General features: G+C 42.9%; 1 protein-coding gene across 2 annotated transcripts in view; it reads left to right on the top strand.

Annotated features, from left to right (window-relative positions):
- The window catches only part of SLC35F4 (solute carrier family 35 member F4), a 238,667-nt gene extending 233,120 nt beyond the window's left edge, over positions 1 to 5,547 (top strand). For both annotated transcript variants that reach the window (XM_034642830.1, XM_034642831.1), the window contains 2 exons: positions 2,957 to 3,046; positions 5,151 to 5,547. In XM_034642830.1, coding sequence (XP_034498721.1) covers positions 2,957 to 3,046; positions 5,151 to 5,392 — 332 coding nt within the window. In that variant the 3' untranslated portion in view covers positions 5,393 to 5,547. The remainder of the gene's footprint in view (positions 1 to 2,956; positions 3,047 to 5,150) is intronic.
- Positions 5,548 to 18,682: the final 13,135 nt, after the last annotated feature.

Raw genomic sequence — 18,682 nt, 5'->3', positions numbered from 1 at the left:
TGATGACCAAGAGAAAGTCACCTGGAGTCTTTCTAATGTTTTCTCTCCAAACTGCCCAAACTCAAGGTGGTCTGCTTCACCTGAGCAACCAGGGGGCTCCCACTTTCCAGCTGTGCTGCTTCTGTCCCTCGCTATAAACGGAACCTGAAAAATAACAAGGCTGCTCTTCTCTCCCCAAGCAGGTGAACAGCAGTAACCACTACATGACTCAGTGCCCCTTCACTAAGAACCAGATCACTTTCATTCTGCTCCTCTGTCCTCACCCTTCCTAAGGACAGCCCCCTCTGCCTGGTCCCCATTTACCCACCACACCTGACATGCAGAACATCTGCTAAACCCTCAGTGGACCTTCTTTATCAAGGTGACATGATCTGAAGCAATTTTGCAATTCCTGGGAGAAAAACATTGCCCTGGTTTTCATTCCCACATAAGCACTGGGGTCATCTTTTCTCTTCTGTGGTCCAGGACCCTAAGGGGAGGTCTTAGACAAGAGAAGGATCAAATGTTAATTGTTAGTCCTTTGAATTCTACTTGTGAAGTCCAAAAATATGTAGTTATGACCTTTCATAACCTCTGCTAAATTGAGTGGAAATCAATAGCAGTGTTTCCATAAGATCCAAACATCCTAATTAAAAGTGCCTAGATAATATCCTGGCCAAAACCAATCTAGCTGGGAGCAGTCATAACCCAAATTTCACTGACTCTTGGCCCCAGCTATGTACACATGATCTCCAGCTTGCTGTAAAGTAGCCCTTCACCAACAGAGATCCCTTGGCAGGTCTAATATATTCTCATACACCAGCCCCACTCAGGCTGGGTGTCACCCAGGCTAGTGGGATACCAGTTCTCCATCACGCAGCATGGTCCCCAGACTCTACTAGGCGTAGCATCACCTGGCGCTAGAGCTGCTCCACCCAGTCTGTCCCCAGCCCACTGCAGTCCTCACGGTGCCAAAGCTGCTCTGTGACAAAATGAGCAGACAACCTCTCTCCTATGTCACACATCCCAGGGTTTATACGGTCTTCACTGCTCCTGTTCTTGAGTTCTTTTGTCCATCCCTCTCTTCTCCATAGTCACCAGTTATGATCTGGCAGGAGCTTGGCTGGACAAACAGCAGGTGGTCCTCTGGCCCCGCCCACATCATCTGTAACTACAGCTTTTATCTGTTTAGGCTCCCCTTGCCTCATTCCTTCTCACTGGTCGGCCCATCCGCCAGGGAGAGCCTTCGCCCAAATGCAGGCTGGCCTGGTGCGTTCACCTGACATGTCCGAGTCCCACTGAAACTTGGGCCAGGTCCCATGCTGCAGAGAACATACTGAATTACATATTCTTGTCCTTAGGGTGTCAGAAAAGTGAGTAAGTGTTCTACCTAAAGAACTAATTAAAAACAGACAACACATTTTGGTGAAGCCACCTGTTTCTTGCTGAGTGGGAAGGGCTCATTTCTCACCCAAATACCAATACTTTCAATCTTCTGTAATATCCAGTTCAGCCAATAAAATAACAGTTCAGGAGTTTAGCAGAGTCCGTGTGGGATTGAATAAAGTCCTGACTTGTTTGAGTGTGCCATAGTTGACTCCCTGAGTCTGGGGAGAGAGTTGAGGGCTGGAATAGTCATTCCCATTGTAGCGCTGCCATGAAGGAGAAACAGTTATTAACTTTGGAAGGTCCTCTGCCTTGATTACCCCTACTGTTGTATGATAATTATGAAGGAGCCCAAGTTTTATGAAAGTCAAACACACTGTCTCTAACTACCAAGTACAAGTGACTCCAGATAAGTGAGTGGGCTTAACTAAAGCAAGAATTGTAGATAGCAATAGAAGAATAAACACTGTTCTGAATGAAATATTCTAGAACCATCTTTGGTTCTACAGAGATATAGGCAGCATGGTTGAATCATTTACATAGAGATCTCTCTGAATTGAGAACCATTCATAGTTGTTAGTACTCATCTGTCCAACCCCTACAACAAACACTGGATTGAAACCATTAAAATAATGCTATGTAGGGGCACCTGGGTGGCTCAGTGGGTTAAGCATCAGACTCTTGATCTCAGCTCAGGTCTTGATCCCCTAAGACCCAAACATCCTAATTAAAAATGCCTAGATAATTTCCTGGCCAAAAACAACCTAGCTGGGAACAGTCATAACCTAAATTCCCAGCATAGAGCCTACCTAAAAATTAATTAATTAATTAAAAATAATAAAATAAAATAATGTTACGTAGTTTATCATTGTTTTTCTTTTATTATAATTGCTTTCTTTTGAAAACATGTATTTTTAAACATTTTTGTAAGGGGTAGATGATTGTTTTATATTTTACTAAAAAGATCCAAAGATTAATTAAATCTAGTTACCCCTTCCTTCGGTTCTGGACCTGCACCTGGGTAATCTGTGTATAAATCAGGATGTGGAAAACGTCCCTCGGGTTCAGTGCACTACATTGAGCACACTTTGGTTTACCTGTGTGATGCTCACCACGAGAGAAAGGAAATAAGACAGCATAGGCCGTCCTTGGGTAGAGCTCCGTTTAGGCAGGAACATGAGAGCCTTTTAGTTACCCAGGAATAGGGCATAATAAAGCAAAGTAACAGAGGGAAAAAGCCCAAACTTCAATCAGTCGTCTGCTTTCAAGCTCTGGCTGGCCCCAGCCCACCTTTGTAGGGCTAATAAGCAGTGTCCCGAATTGATCGTTTCACCGCTTTGCATTTGCTCTATAGGCCCCTTGACAGCCAACTGGCAAGAGATCAGGCAGCCAAGGTGGCAGAGGAGAAAAAAGAACAGACCACTTCCGTCGAGAAGTGTGCCTCTGGCTCCCAAATTAGAGAGTTCATTGACAAAGGTGCAGACAGTGTAGACGGCAGGTTTAACAAAAACACTGGTTCTAGTATGTTAAGAAGGGAAGAGCCCCGCAGATCGGTTTCCCTTCATCCTCTCCATCCTCCTCGATTTTGCAGCCTTCAACATCCTGGTGAACGTCGGCGTGGTGCTGACGTACCCGACCCTCATCTCCATCGGGACAGTGCTCAGCGTTCCTGGAAATGCAGGTATGGGTAGGATTTGACACGCGCACGGTCTCCTGCTTGTGCTCCTTTTACACCGTGAGCTGTTTCTGTGAACAATTGTGAATTATGTCCCTTGCCTGGGAAGATGTTTTTAAATATCGTGAAGGTGGCAGACAACAGAATAACCATGCAGCAGACTTAAAATGTGCAGCTATAAACACTGTTTTTACTCGGTCGTGCTTTTAGAATTAAATACCAAATGTATCATTTGGGTTTCATGTAATCTCCCTGACAACCTAATTTTGTGGTATTTTTAGAGGAAGTCCTGTGGAAACAAAAGGCATCCCAGCCTAGGACTCTCAAGTAAACGTCACTAATGAAAGTGTAGGAAACGATCAGGGTGTTGGCTCCCCATCAGGCTATCTGTGGGGAGCAGCAGAAGCTTCTCCTGGGGGCAGAGCAGAGATACAGGGAAAAGCAATTGGACTCACTTCAGGGACAAGAAGAGAAGCTGTTTTTCAAGGATAATCTTTCTAGCAAAACCTGTCAATGGAACAAGTAAAGAAAGTGGGTGATTTGAAAGACCGTACAGTCCTTCGGAAAAATTCTTATTTTTTCCATGTCTCAGTACGTACCTTTCTTTGTCCCAGGACAATCAGCAAGCGTTCATTGAGCACTTACTGTGTGCAGAACTGTAGAAGAAACCGGCGGCGGCGGGGTGGGGGGAGGATATTATTTTTCCATAAGAAACTTTCACCGAATTTGGAAAACAAGACCAACATATATGAAATAATTTACAACCCCACAGTGTGATTTATAAGCAAATGCCAAATGGCGTGAGACAGACTCCTAGGACTATACGATATCTGGAGGAAAGAAATATGAGAAAGGAGTGAAGTTGTCAATGACGTTCATTCATTCACCCAGGGATCCAGTCATTCAACATGTCATTTCTGAGCATTTAGGATGTGCCAGGAACGTGCTAATGCTGGTGAGAGGTCCTGAATAAGACAGTTCCTGCTCTCTGGACCATGCAGCATACAGAGGGAGACAAAAGGAATTGAGTGGTTACCATGTAGAGACGGAATTGTTTTGATAGAGGTGTGGAATGAAGGCTCTGAGAGCACACAGGAGGGGCATCCAGGGAGGCTTCCTGTAAGAAGCCAAAAGAGAGAACTAATGAAGGGATTAGCTGGATGGTGGATATGAGAAGGAACGGGCATTCCCTGTAAAAACCACAACCTGCACGTGACCAACAATTCCACCACTAGGTACATATGCCGAAAAACGGAAAACAGGGACTCGAAAATATACTTTACGTGAATATTCATTACAACACTATCCACAGTGGCCAAAAGGTGGAAACACCCAAATGTCCATCAGCAGATGCACTGATAACTATGTTGTGATACAATGGGGTATCATTCAGCCATAAAGAGGCAGGGAGGACGGACACAAGCTACCGCATGGCTGAACCTCGAAACGCCATGCTACGTGAGAGAAGCCACACACAGAAAAGTCACATGTGGTATGATTCCCTTCATGTGCGATCTCCAGAATAGGTTAATCCGTGGGGACAAACAGCAGATTCCCACACAGGCGTTGGGAGGTTGGGGAGGGGGCTGGGGAGTAACTGCTTCCGGGTAAGGAGTTTGAACTTGAAGCGTTGGAGGTGTTTTAGAGCCACACGGAGGTGGTGGTTGTACAACATGGTGAACGTACAAAACGCCACTAAATTCACTTGAGCAGAGTTCATTTTAATTTATTGGAATTTCACCTCAATTAAAAGTTTTTAAAAAGAAACAGCATGTGCCAAGATGTAGGCCTTAACAAGCTTGGCTCATTTGAAAAATCAGCAGCGGCCCAATGAAACTGGAGAAGTGTGAAGGGATGCGGAGGAGAAGTTTCAAGAAATAAAACCGCAGAGGCAATTAAATGAGATGACACTAGCCTTGAAGGATAAGTCTGACTTAGAGAGAAGGCATAGAAAGCAAAGAAAGAGAACAATAGAATGATACGGAGAAGGGAAAGATGACCTTGAAAGAACAAGGGAGACGTTAGAAAGTAGCACCGACTTCGGTCATTTGTTCTCAGAGGAGCTTAGAAACAGTCACAGCCCGTGACAGACCTGATTTTTCTTCCCCAGCTGTGGATCTCCTGAAGCAGGAGGTGATCTTCAACGTCGTCCGTCTGGCCGCTACCGTCATCATCTGCATCGGGTTTCTGCTGATGCTGTTGCCGGAGGAGTGGGACGAAATTACCCTGAGATTCATCAACAGCCTGAAGGAGAAGAAGAGCGAGGAGCATGTGGAGGACCTCACTGACCCCAGTGTGCACCTGCGGAGCAGGAGCAGGGCCAACGGGACGGTGTCCATACCGCTGGCTTAACGAGGGATGCCTTTTAGATGCACGTGTATGTATATTCTGTGAATATAATAAAATTTTCTCACTACCTGTACACTCAAATGACAGTATTAACTCCGAATTTGGATAAGTCATATGTGAAATAATGCCAACGATAAAAGTTTACATTTATATGCTTATCAAGGAACTAGTGTAAATAATCATAATAAAATTTTTTTATGAAAACATATTCATCTTTGTTCTGTTTCTTCTGTTTTGGAGGGAATTGCCCCTCCCCCCCATTTGCAAAATTTCCTGAAAACATGAGATTCTAAGTTATGGGTTGATCACGACCTTACCTTCACTAGGAACTGAGATGTTTTCATTCCATCAGAGAAAATTGTGTTAAGAGGAAAACACGTGTAAAGGATACGCACTTTATTTATATCTAAGTCCAATAAGAGCCTTAAGTTTGAAGGCTGGAAAGTAATTAAATAACTATCAAAAGAGCATCTTCTATCGGCAAGACTTACACTAGGAAAAATGAAGGCATGAAGTTACAGAAGACCCCATCTGTACCTCCAACGTGCTTACGGTAGTACAGAGCGTAAGAGTGGTTACAAATATCTCTAATAGGAGGTAGACATTTAAAAATGGCACAGGGGTTACAGAGAGGACATCTCTACAGCACTTGACATGATGACCCCTCCTTTTCCCGACCTATCCTCTTCACCTGGCTCCCATACTGTTTCCTGGTTCTCTTTCTGCCTCGCTGGCTGCTTCTCTGGGCTCCTCTTCCAAGACTGGTCTCATCACTGTCAGCCTTCAGTCCTTCTTAGCATCTCATTCCACGCTCTCTCCCTCAGGGATTTCTTCTACTTCCAGAGCTTCAAATGTCATCCATGTGGCGATGGCTTAAAAATCTTTATCTCTAGCCCAGATTTGTCCCCTGAGCTTCAGGTCCGACTATGCAAATGCCTTCTGCAAGCTCACCTGGATGCCTCATTGCTGACTTCAAATTCAAGAACAAACTTGAATTCGTCAACTCTCTTCTCCAGGTCTATTCCTTCCTCTCCCTTGGTCCCTGTCTAGGCTAAGGGTGCCATCGTTCACTAGCTGCCCAAGCAAGAATCGACCTTAACTTCTGCCTTCTTCGCCCTCCACATCTAAACTATAAGTCATGCTGATTATCTCGCTCAATACTTCTTTTTCTTTTTTTAAAGATTTTATTTATTTGACACAGAGAGAGACAGCCAGCGAGAGAGGGAACACAAGGAGGGGGAGTGGGAGAGGAAGAAGCAGGCTCATAGCGGAGGAGCCTGATGTGGGGCTCGATCCCATAACGCTGGGATCACGCCCTGAGCAGAAGGCAGACGCTTAACCGCTGTGCCACCCAGGCGCCCCTCTCTCAATACTTCTTGAATCCATACACTTCTCTACCACGCTACCTGTTCTAGGCCCTAATCGTCTCTTTCTCTGATGAATGAAAGGCTGTCTGCGCTGGTCTCTCTAACTCGCAGTCCGCCTCTCTCTAAGTCCTCCCACGCCCTGCAGAGCGGCTTTTCTAATATATACATGTGATCAGCCCCCTCTCCTGTGAAAACCACTTCAGTGGCATCGTATTGTCCTCAGAATAAGGTCCAAGTACCTTTGCATGACATTCAAAGTTCACCACTGGCTGGCCCCTGCCTGCCTCCAGAGAAGCACCGTCCACCGGACCCGCCGTGGTGAGGGAAGTGTTACGTATCTGCATGGTGCTCCACGCTAGCCCCACGTGCCTCCTGGGCTCTGTCAGTGTGGCTAGTGCAGGGGCTGCAGTTCTAATTTTATTTACTTTTAATTAATCTGAAATTCAATTTTAAAAGCCACAGGTGACTACTGCCTACCATATCAGACAGCACAGCTCCAGAGCCTCATCCCACCATGCCACCCACTGTGGCCCCTGGAATCTGGGCTTTCATGGCTGTGATTTCCTGTAATTCTTCGATCAAGACCTGCTCTCTTTTTCTACTCTCTTCGCCTCTCTCATTACCTGCCTAACCATTACCTCGGCTTCACGACATGATTTGTTCCTATTTTCCCAGAAAGCCTTTTCTTATCCCCCACGCTGAGCCTCTGCTTACCCCCATGATAGCGCTGGTCACTTTCTGTGGTCATTACCAGTCTACTTGCCTGAGGTCCCAGGAGACCAGGAGCTCCTCGAGAGCAGGAAGTGTGTGCCATTCATCGCTGTGTTCCTAGCACATGTCTGACACTTGCAGACATTCGAGAAGTAAACGGGTGCTTTACCCTGGAGCTAGGCCCCTCCCTCAAACTGTATTAGATCAGTCTTAGTTAAGGACAGGCTTCGGTACAGCTGAGACTGGTTAAAGTAAGGGACCTAAAGGGTTAAATGGGCCACAGCCTTTGTTGTGTTTCCACAAAATACCAATTGGCTGAATTGCTAAAAGGCACTCCCCCCCCCCCCCAAGAGGCTGGTTAAGGCCCAGAACAATTTAAGAGAATCTGCACTTTCTGGGGAGTTTAGTGCAATAAACCGAGCCTTTCTGGCATCTGTTTTACTCTTCTTTTTTTATTCAAGTGTCCCCAGAAATATAGGTGAGACAATCACAGGGCAAGAAATGGGGACTCAGGATATCACGCCCAAGGGCACCACCCTTTTTTTTTTTTTCCATTTCTCTGTCATTTTTTGAAAAGCCAATGCCAGTCTTCTGGCACGGATAGATGACATCATATTAGCTAAAATAATAACCATGACTCATTTTAAACTTCATGAAAAATGGTACAAAATAAATGAAATACATTATTAATAGATATGAATGAATTCATTATCTAACGAGAGTTGGTTTTGACTATTTCAATGCCATATTGGTACAAACGTCACTCTTGCCTTATTTTTAAATTACTGTTAAATAGCAGTAATCACTGACTAGCCCACTCCAGGATCTTGCCATTACTTAGCATGACATTTAAAATTGCCTTTGGACATCTTTAAGAAATGAATTGTTTTGCTCTTTTTGATGATTCATTTTGAAAAATGAAGTCAGCTACTCTGGAAGGCTCTAATTCAACCTATGACTGATCACCGTAATTAGCNAAGGCTCTAATTCAACCTATGATTGATCACCGTAATTAGCTTAGTCTATATTAAGAAAACAGTTCCATTATGGTATTCATTCATTTATTCATTCAAAAATTATTAAGTTCTGGGGCATNATAGCAGTAATCACTGACTAGCCCACTCCAGGATCTTGCCATTACTTAGCATGACATTTAAAATTGCCTTTGGACATCTTTAAGAAATGAATTGTTTTGCTCTTTTTGATGATTCATTTTGAAAAATGAAGTCAGCTACTCTGGAAGGCTCTAATTCAACCTATGACTGATCACCGTAATTAGCTTAGTCTATATTAAGAAAACAGTTCCATTATGGTATTCATTCATTTATTCATTCAAAAATTATTAAGTTCTACCTCTGGCTCTGAAGTAGGGTATTATGTTAGGTCATCACCAACGAGCCTCTGCTTGCCTCTAGAGCAGCACTGTGCGACAGAACTTTCTGTGACCATAAGCAATGTGCTCTGCACTGTGGGGGAAAGGGATACGAGAAGTACAGGAGGTGGTCCCTGCTTCTGGGACCTTCGAACCTTTCTAGGTCAAGCTGTCAATGTGACAATTAAAATGACTCGGAAGTTTATTGGAATCGCTTTGGGAATACGAGATATTCCTTTAAATTCAGGGAAAGTTATCNGAGGTGGTCCCTGCTTCTGGGACCTTCGAACCTTTCTAGGTCAAGCTGTCAATGTGACAATTAAAATGACTCAGAAGTTTATTGGAATCGCTTTGGGAATACGAGATATTCCTTTAAATTCAGGGAAAGTCATCATAAATAAAGATAATAAAATACCTGTCCTTGTACCTCTCCTTGTGACAATCAGATGGGATAATGTATCTCAGTCACTGAACAAATATGGGTGTGCCTCCTGTGTGCCGAGGATGAAGCAGGTTCAGTCGGGCTTGGAGGATACTTCCAGAGTCCCTGCCCTCGCAGGTGGAAGTGCCTTGTTGAGGTTACTGTTAGCTTGCCTCTTTATCCAAACACGGCTCCTCCCCGAAGTCCAAAAGGCGATGGCTTCTGTGGATGGCCAAATGGGCAGCGCAGTCCAGGGATTAAAAGCACCCAGGTTGCAGCCACGGCTCTGCACTTTGGTTAATTACCAACCTCCCTCTCGCCTTGATTTCATCATCAGTACAATGACGGTATTAATACCTGTCATTTTGAGGCTGTCGAGTGCATGAAATGAAACCACGTGTTGAAGAGCTTAACACACTGCCGGACGGTCCAGAAGCAGTAACCGCTGCTAGGGTTTCCCCTGTTGCCGTCCTTCTGGGTCCTTATCCAGAGCACCGTCCACAGCAAAGTCACAAAGCCTGGTGCTCAGCAGGGGTTTTACCTCAAATAAACCCGAGACACAAAAGAAGCCTGGCATGAGGAATACACAGAGGAAGCAAGAAGAAAGGCTATATGCTTCCCCTTCCCGGTTCCCCTCGGCCCCTTGTATCACAGCATTCTTGCCCAGCTAGCGGAACTAATTTCCTGACAAAAAGACAGACTGGTGACTTGGGCTCTGAAATTAAAATCACTTCAACCACGTCCCGATCGCTTCACAAACAAATTATAGGCAAATCAATTTGGCTCATCCAGGTTTTGCATGCATGTTAGTTTCGTGCAGGCGCTTTGTCAAGATCCACCAGAGGACGAATAATTTGGAGAAGGACAATGCAAGCGATGAAAGAGTGAACAGTATAACTGGCTAAGCTTTGGAATGTTCTTGATATTTAAGTACAAATCCTCTTTCTTACTTATCCATAAGCCCCTGTCAGAGCACAAAGAACACCTACTACAGGTGATGCTGGTTTATCTGGCAGGCTAGAACAAGAAGTCTCTATTACTTGTAATTATTTTTCTTTGTCTCCCTCCCCCCCCACCCCCCCCACACCAGCAGTAATTGAGACTGAAGTAAGAACAGAAGAGTACAGGATGCGATGGAATTGGGGTGCTAGTGCCAAAAACCCAGGGGCAGAAAGAACGTAAGGCCCACATTTTAAAGTTCTGATTGGCCAGTGTGCCCATCGCTCCCTCACCCATGTATGCCACAAAAGCAAAGCCTGCTTTGTCACTATTTGCTGAAGACCCGAACACCAGATCCTTTGGGAGCTTGAGGAATCTTAAGAGCGAGAATTTTAATCTGCGATTAAAAACCCCATCCAGGGGCGCCTGGGTGGCGCAGTCGTTAAGCGTCTGCCTTCGGCTCAGGGCGTGATCCCACCATTCTGGAATCGAGCCCCACATCAGGCTCCTCCCCGGGAGCCTGCTTCTTCCTCTCCCACTCCCCCTGCTTGTGTTCCCTCTCTCACTGTTTCTGTCAAATAAATAAATAAAATCTTTAAAAAAAAAAAGAAAGAAACCCCATCCAGGGATGGACTTCAGGGGTGATTTCAAAAACCCGACAGAGTTTTCAAAATAGTGTGAACTTAGTTGCTTTATTCTGGAGGAATAAATTCAGAGAATCCAGAGGTTCTAAAACCCCTCTTCAATATGGCAGCCACTAGCCACGTGTGGCTGTTGACATATGGCTGGTCCAGATTAAGATGTGCTGTTTCAAATGCACTGGATTTTGAACACTTCATACGAAAGGAAGAATGTAGTTTATTTCATTAATAGCTTTTATACTCATTACATATTGAAATGAGAATATTTTGGATATGTTGGGTTAAATAAGATATATTGTAAAATTTATTTCACCCGTTCCTTACTTCTTTAATATAGCGACCAGATATTCAAAAATATATATGAAGCTTGTATTTGGGGTTCACATATTTTTATTGGGCACAAATTCTCTAAAAGTTTAAGAATGACTTGCTTAGAGAATAAGAGGGAACAGTGAGGGAAATTGAGGAGGTAACAGCCTTGGAAAGAAGCAGTTATTTGGTCAGATTCTGTCAGTCAAGACAAAATATACTAAGTTTTTATGTCATGCAACTTCAAACTGTCAGTACTGTGGAAGACAGGGAAGAAAAAGAGTAGAAGAGAGTAGTTCGGAATTGCGACTAACTGGAAAGCTTTGTGAAGAACTGGAAGTAGGAATGGTTGAAACTATTAAGGAACATCATCTAATAGAAGCTTTTATTGACATGGAAGTGATAGAAACTGCTTTGACTTAATTCTAGACAGCCGAAAGACACTGATGCAGATTATGCTGGAAAATTATTTTGGAAGGGACTGCTCTGACTTCTAGATATTATAATCAACTTGCAGAAAAGAAGCTAAATCGTATTCTGTAAAAGGCAAGTAGAATTGTCCGATCTTATGACATTAGTAAATTACAAGTAATCCAAGTGAAAGTCAGGAATATATTAATGTAAACAGTTTCTGATATAAATTATAAGATCAGGACAGATTTGACCTATAGGTAATAACTTATTCTGATCAATAATTAAAAGATGCTCTCCGAGATAGAGTAGTCTTCAGGGCCGGGATAGTTAGCTAGCCATCAATAAACTTCCTAGATGGCATCTACGTAGAAGTCACCACTGTTTGGGGTCTGGTCCTCCACACTGGGGGCTCAGAAACTAAGTCTTGTCCTGAACCATAAAAATGACCACCCATGTGGTAATTATATCACATGACACCAAAATTCAATTGTCTATTTTGTTAAGTAGTCATATCATTTCTAGTATCTGTTATAAATAATCAAAACTTTATGGAACTAGTTAGTATACAAAAGCATTTGGGAGCTTTCGAAAACAGAGACCCTGTCCTGGTCTCTTCGCTTGCCCAGCAATAGCTCACAAGAGGAACTCAGTGGGAGGGAGGAAGAAGGAATCTCAGTCCTGCCAAGATAAAGATTTATTCATTTATTAAAAAAGGACTTATTGATTTTTTTTAGTACTTAGAATTCCATCTCTCATTGTGTGGTCAAGACCCAGTATCACTGGAAGGATGAGAGAGAGATTAAGGACACTGGCTTAAAAAAAAATAAAATTAGTCAATAGTCTTATGAATATTCTGTTTTTCCTAAAATATATGACTGAGGAGAGGCCCCAGGCTGACACGGAGCGAAGAGGTGTCCTGGATTTCTTCGCAGACACACACTTGGTTTTGTACTAGAACCAGGGAACTGTGAACCAGCCCAAGAACACGGACAAACTTCTGTCTGAGAGAGGATATTTTGTTTAGCTACTTCAGTAAGAGTTCTGGCTAGAAGCACGCAACGATGAAGAAGCAAAAAATAATTTACTTGGAAAATGGCCAAGAGGTCTGGGCTTTTCATCATAGTCCAGATCAATGTCCAGAATCATGAAACCTCAGTTGGAAAGTTCCTCATGGAACTTTCATTCCAGTCCTGCCCAATGCCCAAATCTCTTCTAACCCATCCCAGAGGAGTGAACACCACCAGGCCTTCGCCCGAGCACCCCAAGGGGAAATCTGTTTTAACTGTTTCAAGTAACCCATCTGTTCCAAACCCTTATGATTGTTATAAAGTTCTTCCCTGTAACGAGCTGACATTTGCCTTTTTGGAAGTTCCGCCCGACGATGCGAACTGTTACTTAGAGCCCACACAAGTCAAATCTCTCTTACACTGCGGTGTGTCACAGTCCTCCTGGATTTTTCTTTTAAGCTAAATCATACCCTTATGGCCATCCCATCCCATGTGGATCTATAAAAATTCTTTTTTGAGTAATTAACACATCCATCATTGCACCTATTTACCTTTTGGGGGGGTGAGAACATTTAAGTTCTACTCCCATAGCAAATTTCAATGATATAAGACAGTGTTATCAGCTATAGTCACGTTATACATTAGATCCTCAGGCCTCACCCATCTTACAACTGAAAATTGGTATCCTTTTACCAGCTTCTCCTTAATCCTCCCCACCCTACACCTGGAAACCACTTTTCTCTGTTTCTATGAGTTTGACTTTTTTTTTTTTAAGATTTAGTATATATGATACTATGCAGTGTTTGTCTTTCTCTGGCCCATCTTACACCAAACACAAAAGTCAACTCGAAGCGGATTAAAAGACGTGAATGTAAAACCTGAAACTATAAAACTCCTAGAAGAAACCATAGGGGTTAAGCTCCTTGACAGTGGTCTTGGAAGTGATTTTTTTCAATGTGACACTGAAAGCAAAATAATCAATAAGCACATGATTGTAAGCAGGTAGAAAGTGCTCAATAAAAGTAAGCCATTGTTATTAGTCATCAAACATTTAGGGCAAAGAAAGGATGACTTTTCCCATCTAATACCATCCCCAGCCTTCTAATAAATTCAGTTTGAAGATGGAGAATGAAATATCAGTAATGGTAATGAGAGAAGTGTTTCAGGTTGAAGGTGAAGCCTTTGATGAGCATATTAGTTAATGAGGCACAAGAAATTACTCTAAAATTAATAATAATCAATAAGTCTTGCCAGCTCTCATTGCGAGGGTTGGAAGGACTATGCAAAGAAAGGCACGAACTGCAGAGGCAAGGACCACCAGGGGCCATCACAGAGGCCACCTACCACAGTGAGGTTATCCCATCTTGTCAAGAAGAGGCTGGGGGAGAAAGGACACACACACACACACACACACACACACACACACACACACACACACACTAGCCGCCTGATTCCCAGCTTTGAGTGTTGGGAAAGGTGGGAACCATCTCTGATAAAGTACTATAAAATGTCAGGGTGGGAAAGGATCTCAGACCTTATCCAAGGCAGTTCCCTCACTCTGGAAAACTAAAATCCAGAGGAGTGAAGTGACCTGAGCCCAGGCTGACTTCTGGTCACTGCTGTTTTCATTAGAGTTAACTTTCCATCTCTTCCTGGGCGAAGGCATTAGTTTTCAGAAAAGTGGTAGCATTTGTTCTCTCTTCCCAAATTAGTGAAACCCATTTGCCATTGAATTTCAAGGCCAGTGCCTATAAAAATGGCAAATTGATAAGCAGATGTCCTTGGTTGTTTCCTGATTGTTCTTTAAGCATCTTTGCTCTGACTTGGATGAGAAAGTAGAACAAGATTCTGCTATTACAGATAAATCAGGAAAGTTTTATGCCCAGCAGTGTAAATAAAGCACCATTTCCCTAAAACAGCACAAAAGAGTGTAAAATTAAGCTGGAACCCAGAGCATCATTTTAAAAGAACCCATTTTCACAGTAGTAATTTATGAAAGTCTTGCAGTTTGTAAAAGGAATATTTTTCTTCATTGTGAATGCCTTGATTCATGAAACAGTCCAATTTCATTTCACCATCAACTATCTTTTAACCCAGGTGTAGGTCAATTGATCAAATAATAACCGACTGGCCAAAAAGTCACTCTTAGGTTTGGCTGCTGGAAAATGAACTGTTGCATTCTTTCCTCTGTGTGCTAAGTGCAACACAAATTATTCATGATACTGCTGGAAGGTCTGGAAGGTGCAGTGAGTTAATAAATCAAAAGAATGGCTCAATGCTCTTTGCTCATATCCATGAAATCTGACTTGCTGTAGTGGATGGTGGGGCTAGAGTGAATCAAGAGGCCTTAATATTGGAAGCAGTGTGATTAAATCAAAATCTTCCAGATCTATTGTTATTTTTACTCGGACACGTGACATTTCCTTTTCTACTGTAACTCTGCCAGTATGCTCTCTTTTGTAAAGGGAGAGATGGTTAAACCTAAAACAAAATGGTCTGTCAGCCAGTCAATCGCACGCACACAATCCTAGATTGTGTGCCAGTCCCATGGCTTCTCATCCAGTGAAAAATTCCTAACTATGTCAAGTCCACAGGTGACATTTCTAGCCAGTGTGGTATGTCTTCAAGTTTTGCTCCTTGGTACTGGATCTTGCCTTTCCGTCAGTGACTTATGTGACTATAAGTCATTCTGTGTCTTCTCTGGTGCCCCTTAATGGATAGAATGTGGAGCGGTCAATTCATAGCCTCACTGTTGAAAGGAGCGTGTGAAGCCCTCAGATAAAATGTCTATAAAAGACAACTAGCACTTTTCGGCTATAAAGACTAAACCCCAGCCAGCACCTCTTCTGCAATGTATTTAGCTAAGAATATCTATCTCCTTTCTCACATTGTGTTATATTCTAAGGGCTCACTTGTCTCTATGGCCTTTGTAAGTGACAGTCTCCCTTTGGGGATAAACAAAAGGGATAAAAATCTCTCTGCGACTTAAGGTTGCCGAGTCACTTCCACTTTGATGAACCTCATTCAGCATGAGAGGCTCTATATTCAGGCAACTAGGCAGAGTCTAAGGTCCAGGTGGGGAGAACGCAGAAGGGAACAGAAGCAGCTCCCGTCTCCCAACCTCTGGTCTTCACACTCCCTCCCCTGCCATTGCTTTTACAAACAAAGAAGAAAATAAAGAAAATTACAATACAGTCTTCTTAAAGCCTGAAATGGAATAAAAATTGACCTCCTCACTAAGAATAAAATTAATCTCAAGTTCTTCAAATAACCAGAGCACTGCCTTCTCTCATTCCCAGTTTTAAGGGGAATGGGCACTAGGAACAAGGGGAAGATTATATTCACTGTAGAAAATAATCTGTGCATATCTGAGGGTAAAGAGTAAATTCTGGATGAAAAGAGAATTGTATGCCGAGAAAGAGGTGGACTCTGGCAAACGAAGACAGCTTTCTCCAAGGAAGCCTTTGAAGTCGTCTTTAAGGATAAATGGAAAACTATCTCTTCGGAGACTCTGGACATAAAGAACATGGACTATACTAAGGATGTATTGTAATTTTCCTTAAGTTGCACTTAGGGCCATTCCTAGTCAATACGGTAAATGGTCAATATGGTAAATTGACTATGAGGGAAATCTCTCTATTCTTCACATACTGCATTACAATAAGATCGAAACAAAGAAAGAGAACCCACCCCATGTCAGAAATAAAGAATGCACTAGAAGTTAGAAGCATAAGAGTAAGCCTGATCCAAACAGCTCACTGCGTTGCCAGATTAGCCCACAATGTCTTCGGCTGGGATTCTAGCGCCCTGAGAGGGAGATTCCGGCCCCAGGTTCTACGTCTGCTGGGATCTAGAACTGAGCTACCTGAGCAAAGCTGAGGGTCACAGCACGAGTGCGCACTCCGGAACGCCAAATAGAAATACTCTGTCCACTGACTTAAAGATGGTGGAAGGAATCTTCCTATCTCCTGGGGGCCATGTGAATGGGAAAAGGGTCACCATCAGTGTTGGAAGCAGGTTTGTGCCCTACGCAGGTGAGGGATCTGAATTCATATTACCCGCAAGGTGCAGGCCTTCAAGGGCAGTAAATTGGCATGAAACAGTCTGGAGCTGATGACAACTCACTGGGTCCCTGCAGCAAATGAAAGAGAATATGCAATCAAAAACTCCCAATAACGGAATTGTTTTTGAAAGACGCCTAAATAGGGGTGCCTGGGTGGCTCCGTAGGTTAAGTGTCTGCCTTCGGTTCAGGTCACGATCCCAGGGGCCCGGGATTGAGCCCTGAGTTGGGCTCCCTGCTCAGTGGGGAGTCTGCTTCTCCATCTCCCCCTGCTCGTGCCCTCTCCCTCTCACTTGCTCACTCTCTCTCTCTCAAATAAATAAATAAAATTTTTAAACAAGACTCCTAAATAGAAATTTTCGAAATGTTTAAAAAGATAAATCAAGAAATAGAACAGTAAGGCAGGAAAAGAACATTTTGAAAAGCGCACTTTGAAATCAGGGACAAGTTAAACAGGAGGGTTTAACTAGAGAAATAGAAGCAGTAGGAGATACTGTATTAAGAGATTTATTACAAGAAATCGGTGTTTGCAAATGTGGGGGCTAAGCAAGTTCAAAATCCATTGGAAAAGCAGTAAGGATGGGAAGATGGAGAGTAGCCTGGAAACCATGGGCATGGGTTGAAGCCATTGCCCACAAGTAGAATTTTCTCTCTCTCTCTTTCCCTTCCTCCTTCTTCCATCTCCCCCTCCCTCCATTTCCCCCACCTCCTCCGAAACTTGAGCCCCATTTTTTTTAAAGTAAGCTCTATCCCCAACATGGGGCTTGAACTCAATACCCTGAGATCTAGTCACATGCTCTACTGACTAAAGCAGTCAGGTGCCCCTCAGCCCCACTTTTAAGGCTTTCCAACTTGATAGTCCTTCTGTCTTAGTCACACACTCTTATTATCCATTCCCACACACATTCTCCAGATTTCTGTCCATATAACTTGGAAAAATCATGCAGTTCTTTATGTGTGTATTGCACCTCCTTTTGGGAAGAGGATGGAAATAACAACTTCACACTTAAATATGTACTAAAATGTGGGAGCATATAAGTGAGTTTCCCTAAAACTCAGCTTCATTAACATCACAGAAAATCTACCTCTAAATCTCAGGGAAAAAAATAACAAGATTGTAACAGTGGCTGTCTCTTTGGAGTGAGACTGGGAATCGCATTTAAGGAGACTTACATTTTTTTATATGTGGGGAAAAGCAGAAGTAAGGGCAATCACTAAAAGAATATGAAAAGTATACATAACTTTCAAACCAGGAAAGAGGAAAAAAGAGAAAGAATGAAAAAAAAAAACCACTCAATGAAGAATGAATCAGCATAGATCATTCATTGATTTATACATTTGCTCACTCAGCAGAGTTTCATTAAGATTAGATGCCAGACACTATGTCCCTGTTCACATTCACAGCAAATAGTCAGGAAGTGCCTATCTTCCTAATAGAGGAAAACTAAAATAAACTAAAAATAATCACCTCCTAGTTTGTAAGTTTCTCAGTCTATCTTGTAACCTATTAAATGTACAATATTTTCAATAGTTGACCTACTCTCTAAAACCATAGGCTATTCTGGCTCTCTCCTTCCCAAGACTCGTATTTGTTCCAGGATTTGGCTGTGTATAATACAAATGAGCCACAGGGACTCACAATCAATAGCTACCACGAGACAACATATTTCTTCAAGCGTAACTACCCGAGCTTGTCTCTCAAGAATCACTGATTGCTTCTCTTAGTAGGAGGGTTTAAATTCCAAAATTCAAAAAACAAGAAACTGATGCAGAAACTTAGAAAATATTTGATTGAAATACCTTTTCCCATTTCCTGAAACAATATAATATGAAAGAATTACAGGATTTTGAACCTGGAACAAACACAAATGATTGCTTTCTCTAACCTCGTTTTAGAGACAGGAAAGTGAGGTTCATTGAGTTTGCATAAGGTTACAGAAGAGGCCAGCCTGGTGACCAAGTCTCTAACTACTAATCCGTGAAGAAGGCAAAGACGTCTCACTTAAGGAACCCCCCAAAAATCCACTCATGTTTTCAACCTACTATTTTCT

Source organism: Ailuropoda melanoleuca, chromosome 14 (genome assembly GCF_002007445.2).
Source record: "Ailuropoda melanoleuca isolate Jingjing chromosome 14, ASM200744v2, whole genome shotgun sequence".
Lineage (NCBI taxonomy): Eukaryota > Metazoa > Chordata > Mammalia > Carnivora > Ursidae > Ailuropoda > Ailuropoda melanoleuca.
Note: the sequence above shows the minus strand (reverse complement) of the source record. Positions and strands in the feature narration are given on the sequence as shown.